Consider the following 16,227-nt stretch of genomic DNA (forward strand, 5'->3'; position numbering starts at 1 on the left):
ATGTCTTATTGAAACGGAAAAGCCCTGAGGCCGCAGAGAGGCATACATGGTATCTAAAATTTTAGTTAGAGCGGTGGGCAGCTTATAATTAATCTACTCACAAAGCCGTTACTTACCCTTACAATTTTGGTGCTTATCGTCTCATATATTTTGAATTCAGGGCATCGTAATTAATTGATGCATTGATTGACCCATATCCCAGATGCCTTAAACGGAAAGTAACCTACTTAAAACCTGATTTACCAATCTACCTACTCATGATAAAAATTACTAAAACTTTGTTGTTTACTTGTTTTCCTATTCTCATCGGGACAACTTATGCCCGGCACTTTTAGCCCCAATCTCCTGTGCCTGTGTACCATGTATGATAATGTACCTATTCTGTTTTAATTTATACCAGAAACGGTTCCTACATCCTGTCTTGGTAGAATTTAATGTACGTGTGCGACCTCCCAAAATTAAGGGTTCCGTAACATAATACTCTCTGTGATTCACTACCTACATATAATCCGCTAATAGAAAACGCAGAAAAATCGTCCCTTACGGTTCATGAATCACAAACGGATGACAGACATACACACTTTTATTGCAGACTGTAATTTTTCATTTGCATGTCTATACTTCTCGAAATCTTTTTTTGTTGTCGAAGAGTTTTTTTAACTGTCTTCCGACTACATAATCAGATCAGCTCCATTTAAGTATAGTACTATATTGTCATTGGCAATATGGAAAAATTTCAGAACAATCGTACACTGGAAAATGGTTCAAATTTAAGTTACAAGACGTGGTGAATCTATATAAAAGTGTATAAAAATCAAACAGATACGTTAGCGGATAAAGTTAATATGTGACGGGGATACTTAAGGTAGGTGCCCCGCTACGTTTACCGCGCGATCCGAGAGACGTGCGCGCAAGTCGCGTTGCGGCCGCCGACCGCCGCCGCCGCCGACCGCCACCGCCGCGACACCGGTAACTAGCCAATTAACATCCTCATCCCTCCGTGCCTGTCCGAGATCCTTCCAAGTATAAATATAGCTCGTCCAAGCTGCAAGATCCGCTCGGTAAATGCCCATTCTACTCGTGAGATGTAGTTTAAGTGCCCCGCTCGTCAGACGTGCCATTGCCGAAACGAGACCTGTGCAATATGTCGTCGATGGTATATTTCGACTGGCTGGACTATTTGGTGTTCGGGGCCATGCTGTTACTTTCAGCACTAATCGGCATTTACTTTGCTTGCTTTGCTAGCAAGAAGCAAAATACTACGGCCGAATACCTGATGGGAGGCAAAACTATGGGAATGTTTCCAATTTCTATGTCGCTGATAGCCAGGTAAAATAGTGTTAAATAAGTTAACTAGTGCTATATTATACTAATTTACCTATAGCTTGAACTTAGAAATTATATTATTCCTATCTATTGCAGTTACGTATCCGGCATCTCCCTGTTGGGACTGCCTGCAGAAATGTACACATACGGAACACAGTTATGGGCTGTAGTATTCTCAGAATGGGCAGTATCTGTTGCCATTGCTTTCATTTATCTTCCTGTTTTCTACAATCTTCAAATAACATCTACCTATGAGGTCAGTTTAACTTACACATTAAGTAAGTACTAAATCAAATATCTACTAACAGATAAACTCCAGTTCGACAATATTAAACTTACACCAATTTTACCCTACACGCATTGCGTTTTCAATCAGTACATAATGTAAACTAAGGATAGATAGATGCAAAATAAGGATGTAGATATTGAACACCATACAGTGTTTTTGATTTTGAGTTATTTATGTGCGATAATATAAACTTTGTGTTTATAGTTTGTAAAACGTAGATATAATTATAGCTTATATATTAACACCACTTCACAAAAACAGGCAAATTAACTGCAGTTTAATTCTCCTTCGTTTTCAGTACTTACGTCTGCGATTCTGCCACAACGTTAGGCTACTGGGATCAATAATTTTCATAGTGAAAATGATGCTCTACATTCCAATAGTAATATATGTGCCGGCTTTGGCATTTAGTCAAGGTATCCATCAATTGTTTTATTTTAGTTCAAAAATAGCAAATAGTTGGGGACTAACAACAGACACTTAAAACTTAAAATAATATTTAATTAATACGCTACTCACGTACCTATGTATTGTTTTGTTTTCCAGTTACCGGAATAAATCTTCACTTAATTACACCAATCGTATGCATAGTTTGCATATTTTACACCACTGTAGTAAGTATACCCAAAGGTGTACAACGGTCTACAATGTCAGGTCCTTTATTCAGCGGTAACAATTTTATGAGAATATAGTGTCTCGTCTATAATGTAACGTTCTCACTAAGTTTGGCTTGCGCTATAGCGAGCGAGTGCATGCAATCAATACATTTTCACTGAAAAAGATTGCAGTATATAACAAACACGAGCGCTATAAGTTAAAGCAGACAAGTACGATAGGTTAGTAGTCGTAGTAGGTATATACCTGCTTGCAATAAAATAATCTGTAATCATATCTTACAGATATATATCCTGGTACATTTCATTACACGAATTATAGGCAAATATGGTTCTAAATTTATGTTTTTTTAGATAGGCTTTTATCGTGAAAATCGTCTTCTAAGAAATAAGTAAGCATCGAGTGTTCACCCCATAAATAAATAAAAACCCATTTGAAATATGTTTTACAGTGAATATGGAGCTAGTTTACCGCACTAGTGCGATAATTAGCACATGTACTGTAAAACGTTGTACAATAAATGAGCGAATAGGTAATTTGCAACTCGTGTCTATTTAAAACACCCCCTGCTGTCGTGTTTAATGTATCACCACTCGTTGAGAATTTCCTATTTTTCGCACTTGTATCGTAATGTACTATTAAGCAAGCTTTGCGTAAAACTTATTTAAAATAAAAGTAAGTATAATTTTTTAAGCTAGTTTAAGGCATTAATAATAAGTATCACCATACCTCCCATACAACTTATTAATCAGTAAGAATAGCTGTACGAGTATGGAGTGAGCAATCTAAACTTACTTATTTCTCAATGTCTAAGAGCAGTAGTGCAAAGCTTTTAAATAAAAATTTTTCGTTGTGTCGCTGTTGGACCCGTAGTAAAAGTTGCTCAGTGTGACTTATATATTAACATCGTAAAATAGTGCAGGTTATTGAAAAAAACTCTCTGCATGATTTTGAGTTCCACGTGGACGAAGACTCGGACAGTTGCTAGGTAGTGATAAATGAAATAGTTGCTATTTTTATAACCCATTTATTGCTTATTGGATGATTTCAGGGGGGACTTAAAGCAGTCGTGTGGACTGACACCCTTCAAACGGTACTCATGTATTTTGGCGTCATATTCGTGTTGATGTACGGAACATGGAGACTCGGTGGGCTGAAGAATGTCATTGCCATAAACGAGGAAGGGGACCGACTGGAGTTTTTCAAGTAATAAACGAATAATATATTGGTATACGGCATTAACACATTCGATGCGGCAGCGAAAATCCAAACGCACTGCCAGTGCTTTACGAATCATATACTTCCCGTATGAAGGAAGTCAGTTTTGCAATGCGATTTTCCCGTACCATGTCCTGACTTTAAAGGTCCCCACAGACTTGGAATATAATCAAATTGAAATAAAAATCATTCGGATCAATAGACTATATCCTGGTAAATAATACAGCTGCCGTCGCCCGCGGATCTGTATAAAATTCATAAAAATTTAGCCACTTTTCAAAACGCTTGATTGTACAGAAATATACTTCCCTTACCGCACAGGACGTTTTCAAAACAAATATTATTCAGGATGATTCATAAGTCGTGATCAGAAATATGTATGTGTTTCTTACTCTGTATGTTGAGTATTAAATATTTGTACGTAAGAATATTCAATAATCTGTGATAGTATTTTGTTAGAATTATTATTTTTTGTTATATTTACCGATGTCTTATGGTTACCTTCCTTGTTACATAGAACTGTCATGGACTCATAGCATACTAATCAAATTATTCAATTCAACCTCTGTATTTGCTGACTGGGAAAGTTAAAAAAGTAACAATAATAATGACAAATTTCATAAATCATTTATAATACGTTGTCCATTGCAATTAGGTCACGTAGTAAGGTGATCACGAATGTGGATAAGTAGGGTTTTATTTTATAGGTAATTAATTAAGGAGCTAAGCGCTGGTGACCTAGCGGTAAGAGCGTACGACTTAAAGAGATAAAATGTAAAAAAAAAAGTAAATTTTTGAAGACAATTTTTAATTTTGTTATTATGTCTCGAGTGATTATGTAAAATTCTCTGTGACATTTGTGCATGAAATTTATGCTCTGATTCATAAGCTATCGAATGATTATTATTTTTTAAATGTGCGGCAGGTAAATGGACAGATAATGGTACATTAACCAAGTGCAGTCATGTTTGGCGCAATAAAACTTTGGAAGGGTGCATTTTTAAAATGGTTGAGAATAATCATAGGTATGGGGTGTGATTTGTCGGTAAAATTCATCGTACTATACGTGGTTAACGGCTCCACTATACGTATACAAACACATTATATATATAATATATATTCTAACCATATAGCAATGTGAGGACTTTAACTAGTAACAGTTATATTGTTCACACAAAATCAAATAAACTACCTAAACTTTTGACAGAAAATCAAGTCTTAAACAATCTTAGTAAAAGTTTATAAGTTTTGTCTCGGTTACCTCGGTATACCCCACATTGCCTTACGTTATCGTAACTGTACGTTAAACGTAACAAAAATTAAATGTAAGATTGTCGTATGTAATTGTTTTAGTATGGATCCGGACCCAACTATAAGGCACACATTCTGGACAACGGTATTCGGCAATTTCTTCAGTTGGCTCGCGTCATGTTCCGTCAATCAGGCGATGATGCAGAGATGTCTGGCTTTATCATCACTGAAAAGGGCAAGAATGTAAGTCACGTTTAAAAATTAAACACATGTGGGTACTCAAACCTTACGCATTTTTAATAAGTTTAAAGAGTTAAATAATACATTACATACATACATGTATGGATATCTGTCTGCAAAAATGTTCGACAGAATCTCAACTGTAATGTAATGTGTATTGGGTGAGTTAGACATTATTAAAAAAAAAAATTGTAATAATCTATTCGTATGAACTATTGAAATCGATTATATCTCATATACTGAAGCTATAATACCTCCCGACGTTTCGAACCGTTTACAGCTTTCGTGCTCAACAGGACCGTCTGACCTGAGGGAAAATATATTTGTCGGGATGTATTTTAAATTCTTTATACATACGTGATACTCGTATAGTCAATTAGTTTTATTTCATGACTGACTATCGCGGTAACCAAATAAAATATACTTAATATATTCGTATTTTCGCGTAGAACTATATTCATAATGGCCGCTGGTATCTACATAATTGTGAGCCTCTGCTGTTATACCGGCCTAGTGATTTACGCAACCTTTGCGACCTGCGACCCGCTCCAGACTGGGGCAATCAGGAAGAGTGACCAGCTGCTTCCATACTTTGTGATGCAACTTACTGGAACAATACCGGCGCTGCCAGGAATTTTTATGAGTGGGGTATTCAGCGCAGCTTTAAGGTATGTATTTTTTAAATCATTTTCAATACATACCGGAAAAAATATGTTATCGGATATTAAGTAACTACTACGACCTTAGTAACTAAGCAACATGTAAATTGTTTGATATTGTCATAATACGACCTCGACACGACTCCGTTTGACAGAATACTGCTCTAAGTTTTGAATTTATATTGTCCCTGTAAAGATAAAATAGCATTTTTTCTACTCGTCGACTGTAATAGTTGAATTTTGATTAATTATATCATAATGGGCTCCCAACTCAATTATAATATTCATTTCGATACGATGTAGTCAAGTATTTAAAAAAATATCATTCACGTGCCGCCGCGCTCCCATAGAAAAAACTAAACGGGGACGGGTGGGGGCTTCGCGCGTTTATGTCTTTTGTACTACATTTTTGCCTACTGAGATACTTACCAATATTCAACACTTATCTATAGTAAATTTTTATATGTTAATAGTTATTTACGATACAAGTGCAGAAAATAGTAAATTCGCAACGAGTGGTGATAAATTAAAACACGAGTTGCGACTTACCTATTTGCACGTGTATCGTGCAACGTTTTACAGTACATATGGCTCTTTAAAGTTTCGACATATGCACGGAAAGTGCTCATTCGGGAAAGTAGCACCATATGTACTGTAAAAGTATTGTATACAATAGTAATATAATCAAGCTTTTCAATATCGTGTCTTACTTAGGCAACTCAGCAAGCTTCGTTGGCTAAACATGGTACTCGACTGAAAAGCTCTGTATTATATCACGATTGTATAAAATACTATTATGCAATCGCAGTAGAAGTAGTCAGTAGTCACGATTTGCACTTCAAATTGTATTCTAACACCAACTACGAGTATAATGATCACCTAATCTTAGCGAACAAATTAAATATACCACCGTGATTGTCATAAAAGTATAAAGATGGCAATTAGAACTGCTACTCTTACTGAAACGAAATGCTACTAGAAAAGTGGGTTAGGTTAGGTGAGAACTGCGATCCTTACAGAACCGAACTGCTATCAGAAAAGTGGGTTAATTAATTTAGAGACATAAAAAGCTCAGGCCCTAGTAAATATTTTTACAATAGTCAAACTTTAGGTGTTTATTTTACTATATTTGGGTAGATAATGAATATAATGATTAAAAACCTATTCACCTATATACATATATTAACCTAGCGTAATTTACTTTAAAGAATTACGAGATGTTAATTATTTGCATGACATTTTTAAATAAAATATGATTGAAATATTGGTGGTCTTTAACTATTTTAGCTTAACAATAATTAGTTTGATTTGAGTCTTTTGGTTTAATAGGATAGCAAAGATGTAAAAAAAATGCTTATTATTCACATTAAAATAGAGTTTTAATTTTGGTGATCATTTACTATTTAAAAAAAAATGGTATTTTTGACGTTATATTTTACTATATCTGGTGATCAGTCTAACATTAGGCAAATTTAACTGTTTTAATCATAAACAAAGTCACTTATAATATAATAATAAACATTAGTATTTTTACAGTAAATCTCATTTACGAGTATAGCTCGATTTTAAATAAATCTTTGACCTGTACTTTTTTTAGTTCATATGACTTGTGACATTTTTTTGCTATATTCCCGCTACACCTGCGTGAAATATCACCCCTATATTAGCAAGTTGATGAAATACATTTGGTAAATTTCGACCACATGTCACTTTTTACGACTAATTAATAATTAAATCTTTATCGTTATTTAACAGAATTATTGTTGAAAAACCCTTAGCCTGGGCATAATTAACTATTTCTCTAACTTAGCCCAATATAATATTTAGCATTAAGTATAACTTTATTTTTAAATTAAAAATACTAACTTTACCAATCATGTTTTATTTTAGTTCAATGTCAACTGGATTAAACTCACTCTGCGGTGTAATTTTTGAGGATCTAATCAGACCCGCCTACAACAAGCCAATATCAGAGAAGACTGCAAGTTTTATCATGAAAATCATCGTCGTAATAATTGGTAAAAAGTATTTCACTTTACAAATTACAATTAAGAGGGAAGAATAGCTTTTCAAATCTAACGAAATAACAGTAATTTTTCTTTGAAATTCCTTTTTGAATTTAATAAGATTAAGTTTTTTAATAATAAAAAAGTAATCGCTGAGTTCCATCAAGCATCATATTTTTAGTTTTTGTGCATAATTTATTATATTTTTTTAAAGTGCATTTTAGACCCAATGTTCATGTTTTTTTTTCTATTGAGCAAAAGCTCAGTATTTGAATCGCTGAAGTCCCTAGAGACCTCTCGACAATGCTAAATAAAATTTTGGTACCCGTTTTGTGATCTAAAAAAGCGCCTGCACCTTAAGAGGGAAGAATAGCTTTTTGAATTTAACGAAAACACGGTTTTTTTTCTATGAAATTCCATTTCGGGAGAAAACGTTTTCCACTAACCAAACCTTAACAAATCGCGTTGATTTTAGTGTCGAGCGCTTCAGCATAATATATTATAGGTTTCGCTTTAAAAAAAAAATAGTTTTGCAAATTAAAAAAAAGGATAACCTATAAACCTAGTACCTATTTCATTGTGTCAATAAAATACTAAACAAGTGCGAGTCGGACTCGCCCATGAAGGGTTCCTTTATGACGTATTAAAAAAAACTACTTAAACTACTAGATCTCGTTCAACATTTTACCACTTTGGACACACATTTTACCACTTTGGTAGTGTCTCTCGCGCAAACTATTCACTTTAGAAAAAAATTATATTAGGAACCTAAATATCATTTTTGAAGACCTATCCATAGATACCCCACACGTATGGGTTTGACGAAAAAAAAATTTTTTTTTAATTTTATGACGTATTAAAAAAAACTACTCACTAGATCTCGTTCAAACCAATTTTCGTTAGAAGTTTGCATCGTAATGTATATCATATTATATTTTTTTTAGATTTTTCATTCTGTTATTTTAGAAGTTACAGGGGGGGGACACACTTTTTTTTTACTTTGGGAGGTTCTCTCGCGCAAACTATTCAGTTTAGAAAAAAATGATATTAGAAACCTTAATATCATTTTTGAAGACCTATCCATAGATACCCCACATGTATGGGTATGTTGAAAAAAAAAAAATTTTTTTAATTTCATGACGTATTAAAAAAAACTACTTACTAGATCTCGTTCAAACCAATTTTCGGTGGAAGTTTACATGGCAATGTATATCATATATTTTTTTTAGATTTTTCATTCTGTTATTTTAGAAGTTACGGGGGGGGGGACACACATTTTACCACTTTGGAAGTGTCTCTCGCGCAAACTATTCATTTTAGAAAAAAATGATATTAGAAACCTCAATATCATTTTTGAAGACCTATCCATAGATACCCCACACGTATGGGTTTGATGAAAAAAGATTTTTTGAGTTTCAGTTCTAAGTATGGGGAACCCCCAAAATTTATTGTTTTTTTTCTATTTTTGTGTGAAAATCTTAATGCGGTTCATAGAATACATCCACTTACTAAGTTTGAACAGTACAGCTCTTATAGTTTCGGAAAAAAGTGGCTGTGACAGAATCGGACAGACAGACGGACATGACGAATCTATAAGGGTTCCGTTTTTTGCCATTTGGCTACGGAACCCTAAAAATCATGGAGAATGGAAAATATTTAGAAATGGAAAAACGTTTTCTCTTTTTGTTTGGACGGTCACTTGCTATACGCTCTTACCTCTTAAAGGAAGCGAAAGAGGTATGTCAGGATCGTAGCAAGTGGACATCCGTGGTGGTGATGGTGAAATAGGCGTGATTATATGTGTGTATGTATGAACAAATTACAATATAAATATAAATTGTAGAAGGAAGTTATAAGAAATAGAATAAGCGGTGTTTAATTATTTGACAGGTGCCATTTGTGTCGTGCTCGTGTTTTTGGTAGAGCACATGGGTGCTCTGATTCAGGCTGGTAAGAGCTTGGCTGGTATCACTGCAGGCAGTCTACTAGGGCTATTTTCTATGGGTCTGTTTTTACCTTGGACTAACTCAACGGTAAATTAAATGCCTTTTTATGTTGAATTAGCCTTAGTCGTTAGGTGCGAATACTATAATTATTTTGACGTTACAGGGGGCCCTCGCAGGTGGTCTAGTCTCTACTATGTTTGTTGGCTGGATGTCCATTGGCACGCAAGCTGCAATGATGAGAGGGGACATCATGTTTCCAACAAAGCCCGTGTCGGTCGCTGGGTGTGATGTAAACGTCACACTGCCGACATCACCTGTATCGATGGCTCACACAGTGGAATTTGACCGGTATCCATTTTAACTTAGCTTTATTTATAAATATTTTGATTAAAACGTCTGTGCCCTGGTCTACCTGGATGACCGAGCTGTTAAGTTTTTTAAGGAGACAATTTTGATAGATTGATAGATGGCCTGATGGCCGAGGTCACAAAAGTCACCACATTGCTCTGATTATTTATGACCTAACTACGTTATCTTTTTTCAATTAAGCACCTGCTAAGAAATCTCAAGAAGCAATTTCTTTGTTTCTTTTTAAAATTACAAAAGTAAATTTAAAGCATAATAAATCATTTTGAGCCCTAAGAAAAAAAGGCTATAAAACTAAATACCGCTATTAAATAAGAATATATCTATAATGCTTTTGTTTATGCTTTAACTTTTGTACATATAACAGCGGCAAGTCTGATGTTAACTTTAGAATCCACAACCGCTGTTTATGAATTAGCAGATTTTACATGTAAATATAAAGCTAAAGGAAAAATAGTATACATAAAGGCACGCAAAGAACGCGGTATTGCATGGAGGTAGTCCGTCTTCGACATCTACTAGTCTCTCTCTCTGCCTGCAACATGTCTACCCTCTCATATTTACGTAACGGTTGTTAATGCGGTCAAAACATACGGTAAGCAAATTTATGAACTTAGTGTGTCACTGAACTTATTGTTGCCTACAGGTCGGGAACATTCTTCCTGTACAGATTGAGCTATTTATACTACACGTTCGTTGGGATGATTGTCTGCGTAATGGTGGGCGTCGTGGTATCATATTTCACGCAGCCAAATGATCCGGCGATGGCAAGTGTCTTCAGACGTTTATCCTATTTAGTTAATACAAGTGTAGCATCCAGAAATAACTGTTTAGATTTGGACTGTTTTAAGCTATTTTAGAAGAACAAACTTTAGGATTGGAGTCAAGTAATAAAATGTGAAAAACTAGACAAGTGCGAGTTGGACTCGCCCACCGAGGGTTCCGTACTTTTTAGTATTTGTTGTTATTAGAGTTTCTGGTTTCTTGACCTTTTTTATTTCTCGAGGCACGGGAATTCTCGACCAGGATTTCTCGAGTTTCTCGAGTATCTCGAGAAATTTTGAAAGTTTTAAAAAGCACCATGTTATTTTAATTTTCACCACACCCTCTTAAAGGCTCGTAAAGGCCCTCTTGATTGTTCAAAAACGAATGAGAAAGTTGTATTTTATCCACATGTGGGGCAAATTTTGAGTTGTTTCCTTATGTTAGCTAGTAGAATTGACTTTTAAATGATGATTTTGAATGATAATTTTTTAATTAGGTAAATTTGGATTTGATTTCATAGTTAGTAATTTCCTCGTGTTGGTGTGGTGAAAAATTTTGTGTTCACTCGTAGGCAAAGTTTGTTTAACCCTCGTGCATTGAAACCCTCGCAACGCTCAAGATTTCAGTCATTCACTCAGATTTCACTCGCTACGCTCGTGGTTCAATTTTGGAATCTTTCGCTTGCTCGAGTATCAATATTAGCACGAGCGGTTAAACAACAACTTTGCCCCCTTGTAAAACAAATAACTATTGTTTTGCTTTACAGTCTGGCTACTGAAATATTACACAATATTTTGCGGTAGTAGGAATTATAGCTTTGATACTAGAAAATATATTTGATTTTCTGTGCACACGTAAGGTACCTAAGGAAATAAGTTAATATACGTTGACGTGCACTCAAAGTCAGCTCACGTATTTAATTTCTAACAAAGACATATATAGACATGTTTCGCCAAGATATTTTTATAACAATTTACTACTAACCAGTAATTCCACTGATTTCTTCTAAATATTAGTTTTCAGTAACTCGTTACGTTCCAATGTTTTGATTGTTTCCCCGTCGCAGGTACACCGGGACCTCTTGACGCCGATCATCCACCGCTGGCTGCCGCCGCAGCACCCGTACTGCCGGCGGCCGCGGCTAACACAGCACGACATTGAACTCAACGCCCGAGAGATGTCTCACCTGCGTGCAAACGCTTATCCTGTAAGTCACTTTAGACTTATTTTGATTACCTAGCGCCGATCCAATAATTGATCCGTAAGTAGATAGGTATATGTATAGGGCGCTTACCTAAACGTATTAGCAATAGCTGTAATTGTCTAAAAATAATAAAGCTTAGAAAATGAATCGTAGCAACCGTAGCTAAGCCGGTGTGATATTAATATGTCCTAGTATGAAAAACATTACAGTATCGCTGTTAGGCACACTAATTATTGTGATAGCGATAGGTAAAAAATATATGGAGATAGTATTCATTTAGCTTCATGTTTTAAAGGCTGGTCTTTATATAGTAAGTAGATATTAAATTGGCATGTCTGTTATTTAAATTTAACAATAATTAATTATAAATACTGTTAATAGTTTAAAACGTTAATTAATGTATTAATTCTCTTAACTCTTCTTAATTAGTAGTATTATAGGTATTATTTATCCTGCCACCCTAAATGTAATGGATCTCATGTTATTTTACCAAATAAATACTTTTATTTTGCAATAAGACTTGTACTCAATATTGAAAGAGGAGTTCATCATCACCATCATCAAATTAAAAGTTAATTAAACAATATTAAGTATTTTATTGTACGTATTTGTTACAGAAGGGGACTGATGTTCGAGATCCAGGGTTTTTCTCCAACAACAACTCGGACTCAGCTAGGTTACGCCCTTCTTAAATCATAATTAGATTCATTTAAGTATATTATAGTATGTTATGCAACAGTTGTATAAGAAGGGTCAAAAAAGGCGAGTGGCGTGAGTTACAATGTGAGCCGGAGCCGAAGGCGTAGGCGAACATTGTAAAGGAATACGCCACGAGAATTTTTTGACCTACTTATACAACGTTGCATACAATATTTTTCCTACGAGTCAACAAAAATAAATATTAATTTAGGTAAACAAATTACAGCAAAAGTATATAGCCAAGACGCGCGAGCATACCTTGTTACGCGCCCGGCCCGCCCCGGGCCGCGGCCGGCCGGTCGGCGACACCTCCTCGTAACTCATGAGGCCCTGGTACTTGCTACTTGCTAAATTAATTTTTTGGACAGTTTTTTCTCAATTTTGGCCACCGTAGCCTACGGAGACTAACAAGCAACGCTAAGCGGTCTTCGTAGTCTATGGGTGTTGCTATATTACGGGTGTCACATGCGTGTTTCTGACTTATTTTTACTATGCAACCAAATGAATATTTTGTAAGTTGGCATCAATGCACTTAGTTTAAAACTGTATTCGTTTTGGTTTTGTTAGGTTGGTAGCCATTAATCGCAGTAACATTATAGCTTATAAAAGCACAAGAGCTTTTATGAGGAATAGACAATATAGACTTTTCTTGAAATCTTTTATATATGTTCTTATATTCGTGTTAATGAATGCATAAATGACAGATAACAGTAGAGGAGTAGGAAAATATGTATTATAGTAATAAATAAGATTCATTGTACATTACTTTAAGTAAAATTTTACATTCCACATTGATTATTATTTACGTATATCTTCTGTATTTAATTTCTTGAGCATTTATTAAGACCAATTTGTATAGGTACTAACAAATAAAAAAAAATGACCTTATTATGAATATAGCATATGAATGAGCCTAAAACGAATTGGGGTAAGTCAGCTATATTGTGCGGCCGATTAAATCCTACTACATCTAGATTTCTCACTAAGCCACACCGCCACATCTAGAACTCCTGATTACCCTCAACACTCTGATCAGAAATTTTTATCCGGCTAAATACGAAAGAAAGAGAGAGAAAATTTTGCACCGATTTACTAGCAGACGAATTATTTTGCTTCGACAGCTTAAGTACATAAATGTGTATTTTACAGCAAATAACCATAATAATATATAAAAATACATTATTTTGATAATAATTAACAGTGTTTGTTTATTGCTTTAATTATTTACTGAACTCGATATTTCTAGTCTAAAAATCTATCCACTATAAAAATGTTAATAGTCGATTTTGCATTTGTATTTGGGCTCGTAATTTAAGTCCATTCTTCTATCTATAACCATTCGTTAGGCAAATATTGCCTCTTTAGTCCTTCTGTTTTGACGAAATCCTTATTGATCAGCGCTTATATATTCTTCTGTTCTGGATCTTATTCGGTTTTGAATAATTTTTTACTGGCCTGTGATATTAGGCTTAAGGTTGTTCTTCACATTTTTGCGTATTTTTTTTGGCAAAGCAATTATTTTCGAAGTAAGGTAATCTGTAGGAATAGTTCCAGTATCATACATTTGGGCAGTTATTTTATAATAGACTGCACGATGGGCTCGAATTCATGAGTGACACCACAAAACTAGCACAATTCTTAGTGCCCGTAATGTTTGTCCTTGAAGTACACAATACTCGTAAATATGTAAAATGCTTCATAAATAGAATTTACAGTACATATGGGGCTACTTTATAGCACTAGTGCGAGAAGTAGCATATTACGTTACTGTGTCGAACATTTAAAGGGCCATATGTACTGTAAAACGTTGTACGATACATGTGCGAATAGGTAATTCGCAACTCGTGTCGATTTAAAACACTCCCTTCGGTCGTGTTTTAATTTATCGCCACTCGTTTCGAATTTCCTATTTTTCGCACTTGTATCGTAATGTACTATTTAACGTTGATGGTACGATTTAACCAACTTATCGGCTAAATCGAACCGATGCCGGTCCCTTCGTAATAACACATTTTTACTAAGTTAATTGAATCCCAGAATGGCGTTTTCGTACTTAATGTGCCCAAGATAGCACAAATATCAGATTCAGATACTGAACTGTTATATGTACGATGAAACTGACACTCCGCTCATAACTTATTCTGTATTAAAGTAAAGGTCATGCGGCAAATACCTTTTTTATCTCGAGGCGCGGGAATTCTCGACCAAGATTTCTCGAGTATCTCGAGTTAATTGTGTTATTTTGCTAATACAAATATATCTGGCGTATTTTATTTATCAATGGTAATTAAGTTTACTAATACATTTATTTGTTATTACATGACATTCGTTTTTTAGCATTAGAAAAAAAATTACTAAGATAAGCGATATTGACGTGTCTTTTTATTAAAAATATTTGAAAAATAGGTACGGCAGAAATGTAACAATTATAAATCAAATACGATCATTTTCCTACATTAGCTTGCTTTCATAAGTAATAGTTAATAAAATTTTAAAAGCGTGTTTCATTAAAAAGACATGTCAAGATAGTTCACCTTTTTCTAATGCTAAAAAAACGAAGTATATTAATGAAACTAAATCGAGACGAATTCTCTAGACATTTGAAGATAGGAAGGTTTAAAAGTTTCAAATCAGGAGAATCGATTGAAGCCAGAACAATAGGAGACGGAACAAGGATCGGCTAATAAATGTTTTAAGTACCTGAAAATGTAAAAACAGAAACAATTGTTTCATTTATTTAACTGCTTAATGAAATACACATCACGTCTTATATGCGTGATTTCTTTTTACTTATCACAAGAGATTCATTTCTCGAGATCTCGAGGCATTGAGTTTGTTTTTCCCGACTCGACTAAGGACAAATTTCTCGAAATTTTTAGTTTGAGAATTCTCGATCAGAAACCCTACTTATGCAGAATTAATCAACAGATATAACTATTTCAAGTATGTGTCAACATTACAGTTTTTAATTGCGTAACTTAAGTTGACGTTAAATGAAAATTTTAGTTAATCTAATTCTTAAGGCTGTTTGCAAAGTAACAGAAAAGAAAAAGTTGGACGTCGACGATATACAGGGTGACCTTAGCCATTGGACAAACCCTGAAATCCCACGTAGGGTTACTCAGGAATGCTCTGACGTAAAAAATTTTTTTCAAACAAAAGTTATTTACAATAATCACACTGTGTTAATCTTTGGCAGTGCTTTTAACACTTTGTTCGAAATATTTGATAATGATGACATTTTTCAAAAGTCAGAAGCTTATTAGTGTCATAAATAAAAAAGATAATCAAAAAGGTCGAAGAAGGTTCCATACTATTCTTTGAGGATATGACCTTAGGAGCTACTCACACATACAGGCTGCTACAAAGTAAAAAATGGTAATTTGTTAATTTCTTCGAAACCGCTACACCGGTTGTTATGATACTTTGTACACTGGTTCTAAATACCCTAATGCATATGTACATTTCGGCTTTGTCCAATGGCTAGGGACACACTGTATATTATAAATAATTTTCTGCTGCTTAAGTTATTTACCCACGGCTACCATAAAGGAGAATCCCAAAAAATAGTCAAATGCAGCACTAACACTAATCAGACGCAGGTCTGATTTTACACGTAAATCTCATAGCAAAATTATTTTTG

At 34.6% G+C, this 16,227-nt stretch overlaps 1 protein-coding gene across 1 annotated transcript; it reads left to right on the top strand.

The window, feature by feature from the left end:
- Positions 1–779: 779 nt before the first annotated feature.
- On the top strand, positions 780–13,373 carry LOC133515557 (sodium-coupled monocarboxylate transporter 1-like). The gene is made up of 14 exons (XM_061848121.1): positions 780–1,329; positions 1,423–1,582; positions 1,914–2,031; positions 2,162–2,229; positions 3,282–3,436; positions 4,802–4,942; positions 5,389–5,607; positions 7,489–7,616; positions 9,495–9,637; positions 9,714–9,898; positions 10,563–10,683; positions 11,748–11,888; positions 12,503–12,605; positions 13,310–13,373. Exons 1-13 carry the CDS (start codon positions 1,145–1,147, stop codon positions 12,575–12,577), a joined length of 1,839 nt encoding a protein of 612 aa, XP_061704105.1. The 5' UTR covers positions 780–1,144; the 3' UTR covers positions 12,578–12,605; positions 13,310–13,373.
- Positions 13,374–16,227: the final 2,854 nt, after the last annotated feature.

Source organism: Cydia pomonella, chromosome 1 (genome assembly GCF_033807575.1).
Source record: "Cydia pomonella isolate Wapato2018A chromosome 1, ilCydPomo1, whole genome shotgun sequence".
Classification (NCBI taxonomy): domain Eukaryota; kingdom Metazoa; phylum Arthropoda; class Insecta; order Lepidoptera; family Tortricidae; genus Cydia; species Cydia pomonella.